Source organism: Eurypyga helias, unplaced genomic scaffold (genome assembly GCF_000690775.1).
Source record: "Eurypyga helias isolate BGI_N326 unplaced genomic scaffold, ASM69077v1 scaffold13478, whole genome shotgun sequence".
In the NCBI taxonomy this organism is placed as follows: domain Eukaryota; kingdom Metazoa; phylum Chordata; class Aves; order Eurypygiformes; family Eurypygidae; genus Eurypyga; species Eurypyga helias.
This window is the reverse complement of record NW_010267629.1, coordinates 94,782-118,892: the sequence shown is the minus strand read 5'-3', so window position 1 is coordinate 118,892 and position 24,111 is coordinate 94,782. Positions and strand designations below refer to the sequence as shown.

The 24,111-nt window shown below is 47.1% G+C and overlaps 1 protein-coding gene across 1 annotated transcript in view; it reads left to right on the top strand.

Moving 5' to 3' along the window:
* The window catches only part of UNC5D (unc-5 homolog D (C. elegans)), a gene marked incomplete at its 5' end in the record, with an annotated part of 33,976 nt that extends 10,211 nt beyond the window's left edge, over positions 1-23,765 (top strand). Inside the window, 7 exons of the mRNA XM_010157498.1 lie at positions 583-667; positions 11,815-11,983; positions 12,526-12,753; positions 16,084-16,233; positions 19,326-19,490; positions 21,225-21,403; positions 23,561-23,765. Of these exons, the coding sequence (XP_010155800.1) occupies positions 583-667; positions 11,815-11,983; positions 12,526-12,753; positions 16,084-16,233; positions 19,326-19,490; positions 21,225-21,403; positions 23,561-23,765 (1,181 nt within the window). The remainder of the gene's footprint in view (positions 1-582; positions 668-11,814; positions 11,984-12,525; positions 12,754-16,083; positions 16,234-19,325; positions 19,491-21,224; positions 21,404-23,560) is intronic.
* Between the last annotated feature and the right edge of the window lie 346 nt (positions 23,766-24,111).

The window sequence follows — 24,111 nt, the reverse complement described above, 5'->3', positions numbered from 1 at the left end:
AAGGCACACGTGCTTTTGACTACATTTATTACTTTAAAAAAAGAGGAAAAGAAAAATTAAATTGTGAACTCAAAAGAGATTGTTCTGTCACTGGGTCAGACAAAAGCCTGTCAGGGTCAGGAGACCATCAGTCACTGGGATTACAAACCATGCTTGCTGGAAGCCTTAAGGAAACAGCCGATGGGACCCTTTGTTCCCATGAATTATTCCCTTTTGTGCAAGTGGAGAAGTAGACAAGAGTCTGCCTTTGCCGAGGATAAAGAGAAGCCTTGTCACATCTAGACTGAGAATCCAGTGTCACTTAGTGACGCAAAACAATGGGAAGTCAAGTATTTAAGAGCTCTGTTGGAGCAAGTTTTTAGGCATATGAGTCTGTGTAATTCCAGACTCTGCAAGACAGCTAAATATTGATAACTCTGCATCATATTAATAATGTATTTTCTGTTCATCTGATAAAGTTGTAGTCAGAACCCGTTTCAGAGGAGCATTCTGCTCTAGTAGATGGCCTTTCTAGGTCTTGTAGATCAGAGGCCAGTTGTGCTTGACACCCCAAGGCTAAGTTCTGCCTTTGCTCTTCCGTAGGAGTCAGTCTGTTGATACCACATGGAGCTATTCCTGAGGAGAGTTCGTGGGAAATCTTCCTGGCCATCACTCAGAGGGAGTCCAGGTGAGCTGAGCATAAACCACAGAATCTGTGGGACCGTCTCCTGGGTGGATTTCTAGTCAGCCCTGTCTAGAGGAAGGGAATGTGCAAGAATTACTCCCCTTCCCTGTTGCTGGTGTGACCACGCTGTTGGGACACACGCTGGATCTGTGCAAATGACAGCAAAAATGATCCTTGTGCGATGCTCTGTGAAACGTGCTGAGTTACTGCAGATGCTGTCAGAGGATGGGATGCCTCGGGAGGTTGATGTGTAACTGCCGAATTCCGCGTCGGTGATTTCATCATTTTTCAGTATGTCACACAGTCTACTAACAGCACTGACGCCTTCATTAATTACTTGTTACGTTGGGCCCTGAGACCCTCGCAGCGTTAAAATTCACTAGCCAGGTCATCAGCTTGAATGACCCCATGACTTGTTCTTACTCCATGACCGATGTTTGGTGGTCGAGGTGAATGCTCAGGACCATTTTTTAAAGCATTTTGGTGTATAAATCACCATTAAAATCTGTTCCCCAGCTGGATTTGCCAGCACCGGCCGATGAACAGGAGAAATTAAACTGCGCTCTACAGGGGGGGTGATTTTTCAACACTGCATCTGGCAGGACAGTGTCGTGGTTTAACCCAGCCAGCAGCTCAGCCCCACACAGCCGCTCGCTCTCTCCCCCCACGCGCAGATGGGGGAGAGAAAAGGGTGAGAAAACTCCTGGGCTGAGATAACGACAGTTTAATGGGTGAAGCAAAAGGTTCTCACACAAGCAGAGCAAACCAAGGCAGTCAATGCAGGTCACTGGGGGGTTTATGTTGGTGCATCTTGTATGGTGTAAATGTCTGTTGTAACAAAGAGACCTACCTCGCTCGTTTTGAGAGGCTTTTAAAACAGAAAAAGGTTCTGTTGGATGCAGGGCACTGAATTCTGTTGCCAGCTGCACGTGTGAGTGTCCTCGTGGATTCCACTGTACCACTTCAACTGCCTTTATTCTGCATTAGGAAGACAGTGCAATCTGGCCCGAAGTCACTTGTTATAGAATGCATCTTCCCCTTTATTTTTATGAATAAACATGGCCAGAGAAACAGATGGGTTTAGCAGATTTTGCTAGCTGTTCCCACACAGAGACTTCGTAGCAGCTTTAATTCTCGCACGATGTAGATTATGGAGGATCAGAGTGCTCCGCTCTCATTTCTTTGAGCCTGGCAGACCACACATCAGCAGAACCCAAGTTTAGTTCCGTTTGCCTGCTTGGTTTCAGCTGAGCCCTGCAAGAGAGTAAAAAGAACTGCTGTGCAGCCGAGTGCAATTCGGCAGATGAAGGGAGCTTGTTCCGTCGAGGCGTAGCCGCCTCATAGACTAAGACCTGGATTCAGGGGTAAAGCTTATGAAATGCTGGCCAGAGTCTTGAACGGTCGAGGCTGGTACAACGTATTCTTCATTTTTAGACCTGCAGTTGTTGAGCTGAGGCTAAAAGTGCTCGAAGAGCTTGGGGTGAAAAGTGCAGCCATTCATTAATTAAATGATGTGTCTAGTTGCAGACTGAGATATGGAGTGGCGCACAGTGCCAGTATTGGGTCAGGATGCCTCAAGCTGCACATGAAAAACTAAAATGCATTTGAAGTTAAGTCTTAAACGGCTTGTCTGAAATCACACTTATAGAAGAATGGGAGAGAAAAGCTAGACACTAAGCAATTCTGCAGATATATCTCACATTACTGCACCTTTTAGTGCTGTTAATGACAGTCTTGCTGTCTGCATCAAACCTGCACCGACTGTTAGAATCATAGAATCATGGAATGGTTTGGGTTGGAAGGGACCTTAAAGACACTCTGGTTCCAACCCCCCTGCAATGTCCAGCGACACCTTGCACTAGACCAGGTTGCTCCAAGCCTCATCCAGCCTGGCCTTGAAGACACCCAGGGATGGGGCATCCACATCATCTCTGGGCAACCTGTTCCAGTGCCTCACCACCCTCTGTGGGAAGAACTTCTTCCTGATATCTAATCTAAACCTCCCTGATTTCAATTTATACCCATTACCCCTTGTCCTATCACTACAGGCTCTTGTAAAAAGTCCTCTCCCAGTACCCTTGTAGCCCCTTCAGATACTGGAAAGCTGCGATGAGGTCTCCTCGGAGCCTCCTCTTCTCCAGGCTGAACAAGCCCAGTGCTCGCAGCCTTTCGTCATAGGAGAGGTGTTGTAAGTACCTGTCCCGGTTTGCTCGAACCCCTGCAAGCACTGGGGTTTGAGCAAATACATGAGAAACTCCTCCATCAGTTTGTTTTGCCCCAATTTCCTGCCTGTGTTTTCCAGGAATTTGGGTTCTTTTGCAGGGCAAATACATGTAAATACATCCCGTCTCTTAGCTTCCCGGCGAGGTATTACTCGGGGGAACCTGCCACAGTCAGTCTGGCTGATGTACCTTGTGCCTTACCCTCCTGCCCCCGTTTTCAGGACTTTGATGTTGCCTTTGAAAGATTGTCTGCGATCACAGAGCATTCAAAAAATCTCATGCTCAGCCTTTGACTTGTGCTACTAGACGCTGGGATGTATCACTTAAGGCTTTGTTTTCATTACTGGGAAGTGTACTTCACCTTCTTCACTTGCTCTGTGACTGTAAACCCAAGCAGAGTCAGTCTAGTGCCTGGCTCTCGGGAACGTACTCACATTGCGGGCAGCAAAACCAGCAATTTCCATGTTTTTTACAGCACTCTTTGTCCGGGCACCCTCCCCATTTCTGTGCCAGGCAGAGCTCTGCTGCAGGTAGGCCTCCAGGACTAAACAGACCTTCTCCCCTCCTGTCGCTGACGGGATGCAGTGATGGTTTTAAAGAAAAACTGAGTCATTAAAGGAAGAGTCTTTCCCCATTTAAACCCAGAGAACGTCTGGGTACCTGAGGTCAGCTGCTACAGCAGTAAGGTGTTCTGTGTCCTTAAACTGCCACGCGTCTGAACAGCCGTGCTTCGGCAGTGGGCAATGCAGTGTCTCTCCCGCCCTTCTCTGGAGGGTAGATGGCTGCTAAATCTTTTGAGACTGTCCCGCGAAAAGCGCCAGGGCTGATCAGGTTTTATTCAACTGAAGTGAGCACTCTAGGGTCCCCCTTACCGAGTGGCTGCCAGGAGTCAGCTGCCGCGTCTGGTGTGCGTCTCCGCAAGGACGAGCCCGCGTCTTCCCCCAGTGAGACGTGTCCAAGATGCTGGCAACGCGCTGGGGGTCTGGTGCGTGTGGGTTCCATGGCAGGGCTCGTTCACACTCTCCTGCGGCGCTGTTCCGCTGAGCCTTTTCAGTGACGTTTGCTGACCTTTTTTCCTCCTTCTGAACTAAACTCCTCGAATTCATTTCTTCTATTTTTGATATTGCGTATTTCTGCTGTTCCTAACTCCGCACGAGGCTGGCAGACCGTCGTTCAGTAAGTGCACTGACGGAATTTACTGGTCCTGCCCTTACACCCAGGCTGACAAGTTGCAGTGAGGCACTCCAGGCAGTATTTTTGCCAAAAAAAAGTTCTTAAATAACTTTCTTACGCTCTTTTAAAGTGCCCTTCCCTAGTTTCCTTTCCAGAGCTAAATGAATACTGTAGTGAATACCGTAACTGGCTAATTTAAGGATAATTCCAGGGGACACTGGTAGAGTGGTTCACTGATTAAGCCTCACATCGAGTGTCTGAATGCGTGTGGGGGGCGGCTTTGTACAACTGGCGACAGGAGAGGTGGTTCCAGGTCTTCACAGCAGTAATTTCTCTTATCTCCCTCACCTTAAATCACGTTCAGCTCAAAACACTGAAAACTTGGTGCGTGTATCTGAGAAAAGGAGCCGTGGAAAGAAGAAAATAACTGCAGATACAGTAAAGATTGACTTACAGTAACTTATAGCCAAATGATTGCTGGAATTTTCCTTTACGAACTGCAAGTTACAAAGCTGCCTATGAATTTTAAAGCCTAGAAATATTTTTCAAACCTTAAAGGGAAATCTGGTTTTTTTCCTCCTCCTCTGATATCTGAACTCCTTTGTGACAGCTTTCATATCCCATCCCCATCTGCTGCCACGGGTTTTTGATCATTTTCAATGAAAGATTAAGATATGTAAAAGGAAAAGGGGGGGAAAACCACCAACCCAGCTGTTTCATCTGCAAGGGTTCTGCAGAAATGAATTAAAATAGGTTAATTAAAAACAAGCAGCACATTTTGCCTACTGTTGTCCTGGTTTTTGGGCAGAAGCAAAGGTAGCAAACCAAACCAAAGATTACCACGGGGAGATTTTTCCTTCCCTTTTTAAAGGGAAGTTCTATAAAGTGTGACAAAGGCAAACATTCATTTGGTTTTTCCATCAAAATACTGTGTTTTTCCTCACACAGCGAAGGCAAGATTGCTGTATCTGCACCCATCTGAGGCGGGTGGAAGAAAGCAGCCGTCGGCAGCAGCTGCAGATTGCACGGGCGTGCGGGGAGCCTCCTCCCGTACCGCCCGCGGGCTCCCGTGTTCCGGGGCAGGAGGAAATGCCAGCAGTGCAGAATTAGTACCTGATGCGTGTGCCTATGGGAGATGATGGAGAGACGTAGTGCACGCGCCGCAGGGCTGCTGTCCTGCAGGCACCCCCAGAACGTAGACGCTTGTTGGTCTGGACAGGCACAGTGCTTGGGCGCGAGAAAGGACAGATTTTCTTTATTTCACAAGCTGAAGATGTAGGAGCATTAAGAACGAAGTAGCTCGAGTTGTAATTTCTGAAGGAACCTTGCCCACGCGGCGGGTAGTCAGTGGGGTTTGATTTCACACCAGGTCAGTAGGTGCCTACCAGGAAGCCCTGCGCTCGTGCGGGGCGTTGAGCTCACCCTAACAGGTGCCTTACGGACCTCAAATGTGTCTGAGAGAACAAGGATCGTATTGTTCACGTTCAGATTATTTAGGACTAGTGGGTTAGCTGTTCCGTCTGTTCTCATCTTCATGTAACTGCTGAGGTAGGTTGGTGTGAGATACACGTTAAAAGACCCGCTGAGCAGAGAGGGTACGGGATCTGATGGAGCTACGCCAAATCCCCTGTCACTTTGCAGTGGGGAAAGACTCATCCTGTCTGCGCACTGCAGATGCTGTGATGAGATTATCAGCAGGCTTTGCTGTAAATTGACAGAGTCCTCTGTGGAATGAAAAACTCGTTGTAAACTGAACGGAAATCAAATTTGGGGTTGAAAATTCTTTAGCGTCTCATCTAACTGAACAAATCAGCCCTGGAACTGGTGGTCCCTCCAATGAGACACCAAAGCTAAGTCTTAGGGACAGGTGTACGGGCTTTGCTGCACAGATCCTCTCGGGTGCTTCCCCTGGTTAGAATTTCCTGAAGGATTGCGTGGAGAGAAAAACAGCCAAGCTCGGCCTTCAAACACCGTGCGCGCGCTTTGATGCCGGCGGGAAGTGCAGGTATTGATGTTTGTGAAAGAAGCAACAAAGCTATTGATGCCGGCCCAAGCGAGAATTAAAGTGAAACGGCTCTCGCCTCCTTGCGTGATTCTGACTTCGTGCTTAAGCCAGAAAGACGGCGCAGAGCTACGTGGAACCGAGCTCAGCAGCCGCCGGCTTGTTCCTCGAACCAGGACACCCCCAGACGTGCCACTGAAGTTAGTTCCAGGCTGCGGGTTAGTTCTGTGCGGTTCGCGGTTGTCACTTGGCGAAGGGGACTGGGGTGGGTGCGTCTCGGCACTGTCGGCTGGAGACCTCGCTAGCTCCACCCAGCCTAGGGTACCCAGGAAGGACCCCTCACCCCTAGGCCGTTGCTAACACCCCGAATTCTCCCCACCAAGGAGGCAGGTCAGGCGTGTTTTGTCCAGAAAAGCAGAGCAGTATTTCAGCAGGTGTGACCGCAGCTCTGTGCAGACAATAGCACTGAAGCACTCAGGATTCTGCTAGCGATGGTGTGTCTGTTCACAAGAGCCTGTTCTTGAACCCCACGGGCCCACGATGGGAGAGCCAGCACAAGGTCTAGTGTGCGGCTGTTGTCACTGAAGCGCTGGTGCTCCACAACCACCTGCCGCCAGCGTACGTGCTTCAAGAGGGTTTGGAAGTGAGAAATAAATAAAAACACATACTGCGATCCCGTTAGACTGTTGGGAAGGTGAGAAGTGTTTGCCGGCTGTGGCTGGTCTTACTGGGGTCTAGAAACGAGATGCGAGCAGCTGGAACAACATCAGTAGAAGCGCTGATACCTTTCACATAGCGTGAGAGCAGCCTTGAGCTTTCCTTTTATCGGGGGAGCAGAATACTCTGGCTTAATAAAACCTATTTGTAAGCGAAGGAGATGTTGGAGGGAGGCAGGCTGGAAGGTGCAATTATTATTACTACATGCTGTGCCCTCTGAGGAGGTGATTCCTGCTCAGTCAGCACATTGCGGACAGCACCGTACGCCCCAAGAATCACCACTTTATGCTTTTCAAGTAAGGGGGGGAAACCTTGTTGTGTAAACAGCTGGGGAGGGGGGATCTGCTTCTAGGCCTGGCTTTACCTGGTTGTGGTCGTGGGCTGATGAAAGAGTGGGTGCTCCAGAATGAGGTGAAAGGTTCGATATTCCCGTCAGAAAGGGATGATAATCCAGTCATCCGTGATAGAACCTACTGACAGGGTGGGGGGTACAAGGTTTGGGCAAGTATTTGGGATCCTGGGGTCTGGTCCCAGTTGTGTTACTGATTCACTTTGAAGCAGTAAACAAATTTGTTGCAGTTCTCTCACGTGGCCTTGGCGCCTGTGAAGCTCTATAACGCGCCGTGTGAAAATGTGTCAGAGAGAGAAATGTCAGTCTGCAATTACTCAGATAATACAGTCTCCTGAATGGCTCTGTACAGCCCTAAATAACACGGCTACCTGAGCTGTAAGGGAAGGCAGAATCCGCCCAGAAATCTTTATATTTTTCCTGATCGCCATTTTTTTGTTTCTACTTTCTCACAAACTTTTTCTCCTACGCCCCGCTCTGCGCGCTGCCGTGTTCGTACCGGTCTCGGGAGCATAGAGATTGCAAGGTGGGGAGAGACGAGAGTAGCCAAGGGGCCTCTTAATTAACTGACATGTAGTCACCTGTAGTCCACCCCAACCGTGGCATTCACCCCCTGGAGTCTGCGGACACGGAACGAAGGCAGACTTGAGCGAAGCTTGTCGTTAGATAATTTGCAGAAGCACAGCTTCCTGCATGTCTGCATTTCCGTGCCGCGTGGCAGACGAACGTGACAAACAACCTATCTTTCTTTTCCAAAGTCAGAATTTTCTCACCTCACAAAAGCAACCCACAGCGATAGAACCCGTTTCAGCTGTACGCTGCGGGCTTGATGGGGGTAGAGTTTAAATACCATGCTGTTCCTTTCTTAAACTGATAAAGAAAGTTTAAGAAAGTTTTTAAGCCATGAATTTAAAGAAAGAATTGAATTTAATTGAAAGAAAGAAAATTGAAATTGAAAGAAAGGATTTTAAGCCATGAATTTAAAGAAACTTTTAAGAAAGTTTTTAAGCCATGAATTTATTTGCTGGTTTTCCATCACGTTCATTTCCATGAGTGTTGGTGCAAAGGGACGGGAAAAAACAGTATTTCAGTGTCTGTAGCAGTCTGAAAGCAAGTATTTTTGGCATCCAGGGAGTGAACTGCAATGAGAAATCCAGACTCAAGGCACAGACGCGTTCCTTAGCCGAACGGCTTCACTTCCCAGGTGTCCCAGCCATTTAGGAGCCTGTTATGCCGTTGGGTTCTCTGCGGTGGATGCTTAGGATAACCACTGGGAGAGGAAGTGCTGAAGGGCAAATATTAAATTATTCTGTAAAACTTAATGTGTCCAGAAAAATAATGGCACTCTGCCTCTCCTCGGCTGTGCCGACTGCTGACCCCCACGGGGCTGAGGGGCGCTGGGCCTCTCTCTCCCTGGGGGCTGCACCCTCCCTGCAATATTCCCCAGTGTTCTGGCTTCAGGCACAAATGTCCCTCTAGCAGCAATTCCTAAATGGAAGCTGAATCCCTGACGGCAAGGACCCTCTTCACTAGTGCTTTGTACAGGGCCGAATACCATGGGGTGACACTCTTAATGTTTCTTTCCAATGTAGCCTTTTTAGCAAAACCATCCTCTAATTCTTGCCCAGCAACAGTGAGTATTTGTCTGTCTTTTACTGGAAAACTTGCAGACCTTTGATTTGGCCGGATTTGAGGGGACAGTTGTGGTTACTGACTGTTTCACCTGGCATCAGCGGGGACGGTGAATACTGGCGTTTGGCAGTGTTTCCCTTGCCCACCTGGCCTAATACATGGCTCCGAGCCACACGCAAGTCTTCGTACCATGGCAGGGATTACACAGAAAGACTCCTGCGACTCGCAACAAGTGTGAGAGTTCATCTCATTAACCGATTTCAGTTCATTTGGCATTAACTAATTCCCAGAACGCCCATATGTTTGTCCAATATGTTCTACGAGGGGGAGGATTCTCTAAATCCTTTCAGACTAGCTTGTCGCTGGCCCTTCACACACATCCCTGCTGTTACGTGGTGTGCGCAGTCACTCCGGGAACCTGCCAGCGGCCAGAGCGGCTTTTTCTTGGGTTTACTCTTTTTTTAGTTTTTTAATGGCGTGGGTGGGAGGGCTCTTGGTAAACCGCAGTCTTAGTCTTTCGCATCAACTGTGCCGGGCTGCTACCAGGACTCTGATCCCTGTGGATGCTATTTCCTGTTGTGTCCTGTCTGTGTGCTGTTTCACTCTTGATGCTTGAAGAATTTGAGCCGCTTCTGCTGGGACTCCTCAGCAGTAGCATCACTAAACCCCGGGCGCGCGTCTCCTCAGGGTGTTGTGCTGAAAACAACATAATCTGTAGTTCGCACCCGTTATTGAAGATGAATTGTCAGGCTTTGTACTGGAGGTAAGTGTGGCCAAATTCCACCGCCTCCCCGTATTTTAGGCGTTTGTCAGCAGCAGCCGCCTGGCAAAGGACGCGTGTGTTGGGCGGGAGATGGGAGAGAAACGCCCCGACCAAGTTAAACTTAACGAGGGTTTGCGTCGCGCTCTGGAGACGCGCTTCGTTACCCCCACTGCGTCGAGACAGGGCTAAGGACGTGGAACGCGCCAGGTACAGAAGAGAGGGATCGCGTGAACTGCGTAACTTACTGAGAAATAAGTATGTCTGAAAGTTGGCTTGAGGGTTTCTGATCGTTCTGAGACATTTTTCTTTGTAAGTAACTGGATGATTTCTTAAATTAGCTGGAAGAGGTGATTTGGGGTAAGTGCTGGAAGGCTATATTGTTAAGGGAATCAAATAACCACCTGTGAAGCGTAGCAGTGGTTGGCGTTAAGTGATGGCGGTTTTTGTGCAAAACCAGTGTTTTCCTAGCAGTGAAGGAGTTGTGAAAAATTGTTATTCATAAGCAGAAGCAAGTCGTTTTTTGCTTGAATTGTTTGCTTAGAATAGTCGTTCCGATGTGGTTCAACAGAACACGCTCTCGCATGTCTGTAAGCGTGGCAAGGCTGCTGCCATGGCGGTGCTGCAGCGAGGCCTGCGAGCCCTGCCGGCCCGGTGCTCTGCTCTTCCCTCCCGCTGCACCCTCGCTGTGCCAGAGGAACACAGCAGCTACAGCAGAGGCTGCTTGTAGGATTCGTGGGCTGAAACAATCAAAGCCCGAACAGACGCACTGAGGCTTAGGGGGAGCGCTTGTTATTATGATACTTGAAAAAGCAGAATTGGCCTTTTTTGTTAGCATGTTTTGTCTTTTTTTTTTTCCGCTCCAGTTTTCATCTCTCAAATACTCGTCCGTGATGTCTTCAGCAGGGGATGTCGCCGGGGGTGTTGGAACGTCTCACGTCTGTAGCAGGAAGGGTGTTTGTAACTGCGCTTGGGGAGCACCTGCTGTTGGAGCTGTGCTGCGGATGGTGCCCCCGTCTGACCTCAGATGGGTGTGCAAACCGGTGTGCAGGGCTACACGAGTGTGCCTACGTGAGAGCTGCAGTCAGGGAGATTATCCCGCTCGGCTGGGGTAGTGCGAGCTGAGGGTGTAGCCGGGAAGCTCTGGGCTCGGCGCAGGCCCTGCGGGATGGTTTGGCTGTTGCCGTGCTGCTATTGCAAAGCTCTAAGGGCACTGCTGTTGTCAGCTTGTGGAAGTGTATCCTGATTTTTAAGCAGGGATTTTCCTCTGACTTATATCTTTGTATTATAATTATATCATCATCATCTTATTTATATCTTGGTTGAGACTCTTCCCCTTGTTTTTATCTTGGAAACACCATTTGCTTTAATTTTAAGAATGAACTACAGGTCTAGTAAAGTAGAAGCCAGGAATTGGGATCATGGATTAAAGTGTAAACCACCCCCCCACGAAAACCCGGCAGGACAGGATGTTTCACTTGTGCCTTGAATGTCTAAAGGAGTCTCATCCACCTTGTCACTGGCTCTGGGCAGGTGTTTGCTATAGGAGGGGAGGGAAGCACATTGCTGTGGCGCAGGGTTACCTGTAGGTTGGCACGAAAGAGAAGATCACTGTCACATGTGCCACCTCTAACTTGGCAAGCAGTTAGTCCACCCAAACGTAGGTGGTCGCATTCGGATGAGTCCCTAGACTCCAGTCGTGCTGACGGGATCTCCGTTGCCCGCAGGGGAGCCCATGGGTACCGATCGACATTGCAGCATGGGAGTGCTGTCCCTGGTGTCAGCGCTGAGTCCCCAAGGCTGCTCGTTCTGCAGAGTATAAACGTGTCTTCAAACCAGGGAGATCACACGCAACCTGGAAAAAATTTAGGAGACTGTTTTTACGCCGTAATTTCTCTTATCTTCACTACTGTGAAAACAGTGTTGAGGAGCCTTTGCAGGCAGAATTGGATGGTAATACTACCAGCTGCTGCACAAAGCAGGGCTCACTTGCATGGAGTGATTTTCGTGTTCTATTTGGCTTAAGCAAACTTTGAAATGTATTTTAAAGACCAGAATCCTAAAGTGACCGGCCAACGATGGGAGGAGAGGTGGCCTAATAGTTTTGTTTCGTCTCCAGCTACTTCTTCTATGGGAAAGTTAGCACAGGAATTGGCTCGCTTCTCCTTTCCTGTAACAGATGAGCTGAGGTACTTGGATTTTAACTAAAATGTTTTGAAATTTGCAGTTACAGGAAATTTTCCCTCCTTACTAAAGAGCCTGACAGGCGTTGTTGTCTCTTCCCCCCTCCCAAAGCCTACAGCCAGAAGGCACAGATGTTCTCCTAGGACCAGAAGTAACTTGTGGGCCCTCAGATTTGTCTGTCGGCACTCCGTTTGCCTTGACGATCCCGCACTGCGCAGAGGTCAATCCCGAGCACTGGAATATTCACTTGAAAAAAAGGACACAGCAAGGAAAATGGGAGGTAAGTTTAGACGCCTGCTGGCACTGACACCCTGGGCAGCCTCTTCCAGTGCCTGACCACTCTCTAGTGAAGTTTTTCCTAAGAGCTGAGCAAGAAAGGCAGAAGAGTGGGATAGGGTAGTTTTCTGATGAAAGCAAACATAACCGTAATGGGTGTTTGGAAAGGAAGTCAGGTACCAACCGTTGTTCAAGGTTTGCTTATTGATTAATCTTCGAGGTAATTTCTTAACTTGACATTGGGAAAAAAATTAGCTAGAAAGCTAAGAGCACTTGAAAAAAGATGCTAAAACTGCTTACACATCATCATTACTATTATATGCTGTACACATTGAATTCTGCACAGTATATTGCCATAAATCCTGCTGCTGACTCAGGGCTAAATTGGGAGCATTTCCTCCTGTAGGAAATCTGCTTCCTCCCCTTCCCTGAAGTCAACTTGAGTAAAGAGTGTGCAGACGGGCTCTTGAAATACTTTACGTTCCAGCTGAACTAAAAAGACCAAATAATGTCATGACTCCTATTGTCCTGAATTTCATTTTGCAGGAAGTGATGTCTGTGGAAGAGGAAACTACTTCTTGCTACTGCCTGTTGGATCCTTATGCCTGTCACATTCTCTTAAACAGCTTTGGAACTTATGCTCTTATTGGAGAACCGATCTCTGACTGTGCCGTTCGACAGCTGAAAGTAGCGGTTTTTGGCTGCCTGTCTTGCAATTCTCTGGATTACAATCTGAGGGTATATTGTATGGATAACACACCTTGTGCGTTTCAGGTAAATGGTTTCACTTTGTTAATTGGGTTTGTTATTTTTCTACAGAAGACCAATATTCCCTTATTCCTGGGTATAGTCACTGGGCAACAGGAACAGTCCAGAACTCAAACGAGTTGTGCAGGTTTTTATATGCCAATGCTTTATGACTTACTCCCTGTCCCTTAATTTCTCTGCACTGCTGTTTCCCCTGTGGATTTACCCTGCAAGAGCTGTCGGGCAGCCAGACTGCCTGTCATTTTTTGCCAGGCAGAGGGCAGCCCGCTCTGCCCATCGCAGACTAACCACAACTCGGGTGGCCAGGGTTAACAGAGCCCCAGCTGATGCGCAGAGCGTGTAGGTTGGGCCCAGGGCCTTGGCTCCGGCATGGGCGCAGGCAGAGCTTGGCTGCATCTGGAGCCACTCCGCCCCAAGCAGGAGGCGTACCTTCTTATCCCTGGATGTGCAGTATTCATCACGCTCCTTACCCCCACGCTGCCATTAGTGGGGTCAGGATTTCCTCTCCTTTTTATAATTTGAGCAAGAGGAAAGATGTTGCTTCACTGTCTTTTTAAACATTTTAAGAATTAAATTATAATTGTGTGTTTCCCCTTTAGAAAAAAACCCAAAACACCACAAAACAATCCCCAAGTGGCCATTAAAATTAGCACATGATATTTCTACATGGTGTCCCAAGCCAAAACAATGAAATTCACTGGCTTTTGCAGCCTTAGGAAACTGGGAAGCTTTAACAAAATGGTTTTCTTTGGGGAACTGAAATGAAGACAGTTGTGACAGATGAATTTTTGCTCCCTTTGCCTATGGTACAGAATAGAAACATGAATCTTAATGAAGCACGCGCTAACGTCTGTGTGCTTCTAATAAAAGCAAAGCCTCTGAAGGGATTGCTAAAGACTTACAATAGCTTTGTAATTATACCCTCTGTAATACTCACACAATTCGTGGGTTACCAGTATTTTCCTGGATGAGTCTGTCTGAAATTCAGGGGCCCAAATTCCTTCTCAGGCATTTGTGAGTGACAGTAGCTCTGGGTCATACATTGTCACTATAAACCTGTATTGCCTGATGCCTTCAGCGACCCCGTCGGTTATGCCCCGCATTTAGTATCGTGCGGCAGGTTTCTAAAAACCTACAAATATCTTTGGAACTTTTAAATACAGAGAAAAAACTCCCACGAAACTGTGCAACACATGACGAAAGGGAATGAGATTGATCTTATTCAGAGCAGCCATTTATTTTTCCACAGTTTCACACAGCATGGTGCAGTCTCCTTCAGTGATTCATTCATGCCGAATTTTAGCTGGAGTATATTCAATTTAAAAAAAACCCAGAAGCCCCCGCCCGTAGCAGCCTTGATTTGACTGTACCACGCTGTTTCTCAAGGCATCGTGATGCTCAGCAAAACAATGAGGAGACTGGCTGCTTTTTTTCTTAGTGCACATTAAATTAAGGAAGATTTCAAAGTTACTTGTTGCTTTTCTGTAGGAAACTGTTAGACGCATAATTAGCACATTCACAGCAATTAGAACAGGGTGTTTGTACATAATGAGACAACTGTGTATTTATGACATCATAGTTCCCTCAAAGCACACTGCATCAGCTTGCTGCTGGCGTAAAAAGTGGCGAATGTGGAAAATGCAGATTTCTAAAGTATCGGGGTTGGGCTTACCGAGTTCTGTCTGACACTCAGTGCTGTACAGTGCAGTCCCTACCTTCATTTTCCAACAGGTGACTTGGCACTTTATGCAGTTTCCGTCATGCTGGGAAACTCTGGCTCTCGAAAGACAAAAGAACCAAATCCTTTGTATTTTGCCACAGCCCTGCTGACGCCTGTGCATTACTGAGCAGAGCAGTATTTATACAACTACGGTACATTTAAAAGGAATCGAACCCATCCAGGGGCTTTTGAAAATAGTTATGAGATAAGCTACTCCCTTGGCAGCTGAAAAACAGAAACTGAAGTCTCCCTTCTTATTCCTTTCACCTAAACCCAACCATCAGGAGTTAAAACAGTGAATGCCTGTAGATGGGTTTACAATAGAAATCCGTTACCAGTTTTGGAAGTCTCTAGCAGTCGTTACATTTCCAGAAGGTCACAATGATTCCAGTAGCTCTTCTAACAATAACTTCGCTGCTGACAAGCACTAAACCTCTCCAGTGTACACACACTTTATAGAATGCAGTTGGATTAAAAAAGGTAATTTTGAAAGGCTGCTTGCCAGCTGATTTTTAAAGACTTCTGGTGCTTTCCTTCCTCACTGGTGTTTTTACTGTAACAGTACAGGGATAATCATTGTGTAAGGAAAGGTGGGTTTTACGGTGATCTTTTAAATTCACAGAATTATATAAAAATTCAGGTTGGAACAGACCTCTAGGGTGCTATAGTGCAAATTCCTGTGCAAAGTCAGCCCTTCCAGGATTGCTCAGGGTCTTGTCCAGTAATTCCAAAAATGTCCAAGGGAGGAGAAATGAAACTGAAGCATTTTGCCTGGTGTGAACCGTGGGTGTGTTCCCGTCAGTGCTCTCTAAGGCCTGAGAGCACCTTCTGAGCACAGCTGCTGCTGACAGTCCGTAACCGGGCAGCCCAAGCGTGCCTTGTGCTCTCTGGCTTCCTTTTAGTCCATTAAGTCAACATCTCGCTGAGCTTTCTATTGCCAAGTGCGTAAGGAACACCAGTCACAACCTGTAGGAGCTTTTTATTCAAAAGCATAATTAAAACACCAAGGATAGTCATGCTACTCTAGAGCAGAAGAGAGACTAAATTACAGAGAAGTCACAGTTTAACCCGTTTCCATCTTCCTCTTTGGAGGGAAATGGCTTTACCTGGAAATGGGCTGCCGTAGTCTTGCTTCCCTCTTTGTGCTGATATTAGCGCTCTGGGTACTGCCCTGCTGGTAAACCTCTCCTTGGTAGCAGCGATCCTGTGGGATGCAATAAAATAGTACCAGTTAAACATGCGTCACTGGCAGCAGGAAAGAAAGCTGGCTGGCTTTGACTTGACACCCCAAAATGAGAAGACAGCTGTATTGCAATACCCCTAAAGCTTCCTTCTCAGGTCCGCGCTCCGTCTGGAGTTCTGCGGGTGTCGGGAGGCAGGGAGCCAACAAGGAACTTCAGGCCCACAAGTACCACCATGACGTGCACAAAACCAGAGCTGCCCACACCTAACCGCCCTCTCCACTCCCACAGCGAAATACGACTGCCAGTGCCCATCATCTGGCCCAGGGGAGGAGCGTGCACGGCTGTGCCTGACCTCCCACAAAGATGAATTTTCATTGGATCTGCTATTTGTTCCTAACACCAAAAAAATTCTGTCCTCCTCTGCCGTTGCAGGAAGTGGTTTCGGATGAAAGACTCCAAGGAGGACAATTACTGGAGGAACCAAAGCTGTTGCATTTCAGAGGGAATACCTTCAGTCTTCAGATCTCTGTCCTTGACATCCCTCCGTTCCTCTGGAGAATCAAACCGTTTACAGCATGTCAGGTACTTGCCCGTTTTATTTGCTCGCGTCTCATTTCAGAGGGAGGAAGCATTGCCACTGCTGCCGGCGTAACCCAAATAAGATGATGGTCCCTTTAATCTCTGAAAGGGTGGGTTCAATCTCGGAATTATGCAATGAAAGTGCACTGCCTTAAGAGTCTGACAAATGCAGAGCTCGCATGTAACAGGATGCTTTCAGTGTTTCATCTTACAAAAATGCAGGCTTGTACTTCTCCGCGTTTCAGTCACCCCCAGGTAGGTCTGTGTGCTTGTTAGAGTCTGTCACTCGAAGTGTTCCTCTCTGTTATCCTGATTCCAACATGACTATGAATTTATGGCTGAAAATGCCACTTACATGTCACAAGTTCAAGTTAGCATATACTAAGAATTAGAGGAAGAGCACGTTATTTTTTCTGTACTCCGTTAATTAAAGAGGCTGTTGAAGACAGGAAAGTAAAAAACAAATTATGACTTTCGACGTGTATTGATTACTGGAAATGATTAGCAACGTGCTGGCAGAGAGTGGGCTAGTCTTTTCAAATACAGACCATAATGAGACTCTATAATCTCCCTTTTCCCAGAAGCATATAGAGAGACCGTTATCTGACAGTCAGTACTGGGGCAAAGAGGATGGTTTCAAATGTTGCCGTGTTCTCTAAAACCTGAGTGTAACTGGCTCTGAAACTGAGAAACCCTGACCTATAGCCATCATTTTCAGCTTTTTCCAAAGAACGGCGTGCTTTTAATGTTTTCTTTATTCTGCTCGCTTTATTGCGTTTTAAAAGACAAAGCCGTTAGTACTAGGATGCCCCGCTACCATACCAAATGCCTGTCAAAACAATGCCTTCCTTAGCAGTAAAAAACCAAAATCATGAGAGTTTTGAGTTTTGCCTCACATCATATTATAAACACAGCTCCATACTTTGATCAATTGATTGTCTCCTGATCCATTCTCCAATACTGGAGAATAAATCCACATGACAGACTAAAATTCAACCTCAAAGTGTGATTCAGAAAGGGTCTGTTTTCTGAAAACCGCTTTCCAGTAACCCTTGGATACTGAGCTACGTACACGTAGCATTAGCTGGTGTAACCTTGGCTGGTTGTGAGCCCTCGGTGCGTGCAAAGTTCTGAGAGTGACCCAGAGGCCTTGGAATACTTTGTGTGCAGTTGTGCACTTTCTTGATGCTGTGTACAAGTTTTTTGTATAAATATATTGCTTGTGGTATACTAAACTCAGGTATTTCTCTGTTGGCAATACTCTGGAGTTTCCAGTCAAAGCTGAACTGCAGGGTTCACGTGGCCAACGCAAATTCCTCTCTATTAATCTTCACGCGTTGCAAGGACCTGACTTTGCTGAATCTAATGCAAGAGGCACAGTCCGAAGTAGCTACTAGATTTACTGCTGCTGCACGATAAAACCGAACAACAGTCAGATGAGGGGAAATGCTGTGCTGGCGGCAAGGCAGGCACAGAAGGGCAGACCCGCTGACGATTCTGATCACAGCGGGCACCTTACCCATTCTCCCAGCAGCCACGCAGGGTGGGACTGAAGCATGTGCAAACCCTCTGCTGACAGAATGGTCTGACACGGCGCTGATACTGAGCCACATAAATATTTACATTTTATAATTGAGTCTAGTTTGGATGACTTGGACAGCTGAGAAATAATTGTTTCTAGCAGAAACTGCAAACCAACGTAGACTGGCTTTGGTTTTCCCTCTCAGGGAAATGTTTTGTGAAACGTCCCAACTCTGTTGACAGCTCTGATTTGGTTCCAGCCTCTTTATATATAGAATAATCTATTTCTTCATGTGGAGTTTCTTCCAGTGTTTACTTGCTTTCTCTCCTACGTGCCACACTTGAACACCAAGCTGGCTGTTCTGGCTGTCAAGAGCAACTGAAAAGAGCCAGTTCCATAATCGTCCATTTGGTCGACCAAATGAAACCGTCATCTGATAGCAAAATGAGGAAGGATTTATGTTAACGCTTCAACAGCTGAGTAGCTTGCACAAGTGTGTAAGTCGTCCTGTAACACTGGCACAGGAGCAGCTAAGGGCAGGTGGCAGTCGGAATGTCTCTAGGCGTGCTATGTGCGTTTGTTTGTGCTGGCCGTCCTGCGGGAGCAGATGCTCCGGGCTTGGCATCCTTCCCGCCACGTTCACAAGTAACTGGGGGAACCCTTAAAAACTGGTTGGGTGTTAGAGCAGGAAGAGTCTGTGAGAAGCATGTTAAGAAGCCAGACGGGGACCTTTGGGGGTTAGAAGCAGCTGTCTTCCTAGCGTCTTGTGTCTCTTGGAAGATCCAGTGTCTGTCTGTAGCTACGAGATGATTTACATTCCCTCTGTCTCCTAGGAACTTAATTATAAAGGGAGAATAAAACTGAAAGCATTTCTGGAATCCTTTAAACACTCATCGTTCCACCACGCTTTGCCCCCCTGTATTATGTTTCATATAATTCTTTTCAGCTGAGTGATTCTCCCACTCTGAATGAAAGCAGAGATGATTACTCTGGAAAAATCTAATTACAGTTGCTCCACTTCTAATATTTTGCTAATGTTTTCTTTATCACTGTTGGTATCTTTCTACTGCTACCAAGTCAGGGTCTAAACGCTGAGCTTATCGTTATGACTTAGTGCGTCGTTACAGACAGCCTGGGACACTCCTACGGGGCAGGAAACGGCCTGTCAGCCGAGTACAACAATATTCTCAGTACTTGACACTGGACTGTACTTTAAAGGATGGGGTGAGGCTGATTGTTGAAGCTGTATATTCTCAGATTACCAGTGCATGGCTAATTACTTCAGGGACAGAGAAAAGATGGCAGCCTGAGGCCAAAAAATATGAGAGTAAGGATCTGATCCTGCCTAGGAGGAGTAGGTAATGTGCATCTTTCTTAAGTTTCATTGTAGATGAGAGTCTCGTCGTTTGTCTCACTGAACGAAATCTAAGCTTTGAGTAAATGCAACACTTGGTATTTATCAACTGAATCATCATTTATTAGTTTTGTCCCCCTTAGAGTTGGCAGGGATGTTAGTAAAAACACAACTGCCGAGATAAATCCTGGATTTTTTCCTGTCATGTGTCTCCCGCAGGAGGTGCCGTTCTCCCGCGTGTGGTGCAGCAGCCCGCGGCCGCTGCACTGTGCCTTCTCGCTGGAGCGCTACACGCCCGCCACCGCCCAGCTGTCCTGCAAGATCTGCGTGCGCCAGGTCAAGGGCCACGAGCAAATCCTGCAGGTCCAGACATCCATCCTAGAGGTGAAGTGTTCTCTCTCCTTTGTGCTAAGTTGCTGTGTCGTTCAGGTGTGATCCCTCCCCATTTCTGTCCCTTCTAGCTCTGCGCAGCCCTTATGCCCTGGTCAGAACTGTAACACGAATGGAAAGCCTTACAGATTCCATTTCCAGCAGAAGGCCAAGTACAGAGATTCTGCAGCGCTAAAAACGATTAACGTTTCACTTGGTGGTAATAGTTTTCTTGCAACAAGGTCTTGAGGAGCTTGCAGAGCAGCGGGAGTTGGAAACAGACGGCTTGCCTGCCTGCTCTTGGGCCGCTGACCATGTGCTTCCCAGAGCATCCGGTACCCCCCGAATGCCTCGCGGGGGCTCACAGCTCACACGTGTGGTCACACAAGGTGATGTGTCCTGCAGCAGTGAAAGCTTCGGTTGCTTTTTTTACATTACTGAGAATCTTTGTTGATTAATCCAGGTGAATACTAGCAGATTCAAGATAAACACATGCCTGTTGCTAAATGCACTGTGCAGAGAATGCAGAAACGAGTAAGAAAACCACAAACCTCATTCTGTATAAAAACACCCTCAGAATACAGCCAAGTGTCATTTCATAAAAACCTTCCATGTGCCTCAGTGCAATGTTGCTGCTGCCTTCTCTTCCCCCTCCCTGCTGGTAAAGGGGCCTATCTGCCCACAGGTCCCCAGAACATGCCACAATGCTTCCTCCAGATGGGAGCTGCTAGTGTGGAAGGCGCTCTCGGGCCTGTCTCAAAAAGCGACTGCAAAGTGGGGATAATGTGACTGCGAAGTAAATCCATAAATAACAACGGAACACTTGAATTGCTCGTGGCATTGCGACTCCCTGAACGAACAGGCAGCAGTAGCTTATCTCACATGTGCAGGGTATGAAAATCCACTATTGTTCTGCATATTTAATTTCAACAGTCAGACCATGCGACACACCTACAGCGCCACCAGTACTTTGCATGGACGGCTGTTGGGATGTGTCAGAAATGTTATATGAAGAGAGTGTGCCATCGTTGGTATTTAATATTTATGCTGCAGTGCATAACGCCTGGAAATGCGACTCAATGCCACAGGACTGCTGCGATTTCATAGAATGGGCCAGAGCTACAAAAGGGCCTGAATTCCGAATTGTATTTAAATATGGAAGAACTGAGGTACATATAGAATGTGGGTGTGTTTAAAAAAATCACAAATGAGAGATTTCTATGTCCACACCTCAGGCTTAAGCAATCGAAACCCGTACGCTTTTGGGGCTTTCATTCCACCTACCCACCGCTGCGTACCACGAGAACAAACCAAAGGAGTCGAAGGGGAACACCACTATTTCAATGTCGTTACGCATAGGTGCTTGTGGTGGTCCAGAAGCTCCTTCACGAACCAGAGAAATGCTTCTCAGTCGTTTCATTGTCCCTCATGGATTCTGCAAGCTATAGCTGGAGTCTCAGGCTCAGGGCTGATTCTTCCTTCCCCCGAAAGCAGACTCGATACCCAGTGGGTACATGTGGACGAGTAGACTCCTGCGTCAGAAGGCAGCAGGAAGGGTACGGAAAGGTCTGCGCTCGCAGCTGTTCCCATCCTGAGGAGGCTGTGCGGAAATCTTGTCCCGGTTCCCCGTTTCTAAGAGGAGGGGACGGTGGGACTCGGGGTGTTACTACATAGAGGGTCACCCACGGACCCCTGGCAGACAGAAGGCCTCTGCCCTGCCTAACTGCTCTGCTTTTATATTCTGTGCAGAACGAGAGAGAAACCATCGCTTTCTTTGCACACGAGGACAGCAACTTCCCTGCACAGATGGGTCCAAAAGCATTCAAAATCCCCTACTCTATTAGACAGCGAATCTGCGCGACGTTTGACACACCCAACGCCAAAGGCAAAGACTGGCAGATGTTAGCACAAAAAACCAGCATTAACAGGTAATGGAAGGCAGTTTTGAAAGGTGAACATTTACATATGCAATGAGAATCATTTGCTGCTGTTACGGGGGTTTGTTTGTTTGCTGGTATGAAAGACACGTGCGTAGTAATTAACACACTCGCTCTCAAGGACAAACTCACTGCTGAACAGGGGAGCTGCTTTCTCCTCTGAATAAGCCCCTGGGCCCTGGCCCACCCGGTGTTTGCTTCTGAGGTCAGTTTCTTTGCTCAGGGCTGGACCTTTTTGTTGTACACCCACAGGAGAAAGTAGGAGACGATGGAAGGATTTTGGCACTGTTGGGTACTAGGGAAGCAGTGGTTTAAGGGACTTTGGAATTTGCATGTTCTCTCACAAAAATCATATGGCTACCTATTTTGTATTCCAAAATGAATCAGACATTTTGTAGATTCTTGTTTTAAAAAGGAAAAAGGCATATTTAAAAAAGAAAGTCATGGCTCTACTGTTAGGAGTAATAATATTATGATTGCTAAAACTGAAAGATGCTGTAAAAAGTAACTTACTACTGACTTTGCTTTCTCTGCTTGGCTAAATTGAATTGGTGGAGGCAGTTCACTCTCAGAAATATCTTCTGGTTACCACAAGCACCATTAGTATGTTCCCAAGAGGGTAGCAGAATACTTGTATCAAGCAGAATAATTTTTCCCTGACTTGTTGCTTTGCATGGGAATCTCAATAAGCCACATCTGAACCACAGGAAAAATAAGTTTCCAGTCCTGCAGCAGCGAGAGTCAGAGAAATCTGCTTTACTTAGCAGTGTCTACCACCCATTGCCAGGCACTTTAATCTCCCCTGGTTTCCATGCCCCGCGCGTAGAGGAAGCTGGAGAGGTTTGTTCTTTCTCAGGAAACTGAGACACAGTGTACGGAGGAGATGATGCTGCACTTGGGTAAGACCAAATCATGATAGCCCTTCAGCTTTGGATTCTGTGCTGGAGACACCTGGAGGGACTCCGCAATATTTATGTTTCTAGAATCCAATTCACAGATGGAAAAAGGAAGTTGTCAAGCAGCTTAAACAACCCAAAATAGAGTTCTAAAGCCAGATGGTAGCGCAGAAATACTCAACTTCATAGATTTCCACGTATCTGCTGGACAGTTTCCTCACAGCATTCCCCCCCATCTATTCCAAATCCCGGCCGTGCCAGCGGTCCTGCGCGGGTCAGGGTGTTACCTGGGGAGATTAACAGCCTGGCTGTAGTTCCTCGCTTTAGACAGCGATCTGCTTCCCCGTGGCTGCTGCAAGGAACCTCTTCAGAGCGGGAATTGCACTACAGGTGCAGATACTGTCGCTGCACGCCGACTTTCGATCCCCACCAGAGGTTAATGTACCGAGGGGAGGTAATTAATGAAGCCGGAGAAAAAATGGTATCTGCCTGTTGTTCACGGGGGGATAGCAGGCCAAGAATGGTCAGTAGGAGATATTTAATTATCTTGGAGATGGTTTAAAAAGACCCCAGACACTAGCATGTAAGTCCGATTTCTTTTTGTGTGCTGCAGGCTTGTCTGTTTGTCCCTGTAGTTGTAGATATGTATCTATAGTAATTCAAATGCTGTAAATAACATTTATGCTTGTGAATGCAAAGCTGTTGCATTTATTTGGACAATTATGTCCATAAATAGAAGGAGTTATAGGCTAATGTGTTTAAGAAGAACACTTTGTTTTACCAAATCCTTGCAAATATCACCTGTGCAAAGTCCTAAAACTACCTGTTACTAAAGTATAAATTTCCCAATTACAAGATGCCATAGCTTCACATCATCACAAGCATCAATTTAAGTTACATAACTCCTCTCCCTGACAAACACTTGCTAAATTTACTAACAATATGTTGAGAACTGACTAGTTTTGTGAATTATATAGATCGGTGCTGCCGGCCAGCATTTAGGTACCTCAGGACATACGAGTCCCTTGTTCCTGCGACCTCTGCTAAACGGACATTTGAGGAACAAACGCAGCAGCGTGTGTCCTTCCTGAGGGTTCCCTCCACTCACCTCATCTGGGTCTTGCGCAGGCGTTTGGGTTTTAACCCCATCTGCAGTGCTAGGCACAGCGGAGGGCACTTGGACATGCATGGCAGTTACAGCACACCCTGTTCCTCATCCTCCCCGTTTCACCTTTCTCTCCCCTCCTTTTAGGAATCTCTCCTATTTTGCCACACAAAGCAGTCCATCTGCCGTCATTCTGGACCTCTGGGAAGCCCGGCATCAACACGATGGCGACCTTGACTCCCTAGCCTGTGCGCTGGAAGAGATAGGAAGGACACACTCCAAAATCTCAGACATAACAGAAACTGAGATTGAAGAGCCTGACTTCAACTACAGCAGACAGAATGGACTTTAGTCACTTTTTCCACTCAAGAACTGATGGCCAGCTTTGACTATCACACTAGAGAATCTCTGGCAGGGAGGAAATAAGGGTTTCTGCACACTGTGTGTATGGAAACGGACATTTCCACAGCGCGGTTTTCAGTTGGGGGAGCAGAAGAAGCCCTGTTAAAAAGCATCTCAGTAATAAGGAAACCACAAGCTTCTCCCTGTCCTCTCACTTAAAATTCATGTTTTAATGTCAGAAACAAAACTACGCATCTACCATTCCTGGGGCAGGAAGGAGTGAGACACAGAGCCATAAGAGGTAAATACTATGACGTCATGTGTTCAGGGAACAGTCATGCTCATGCAATGCCGAG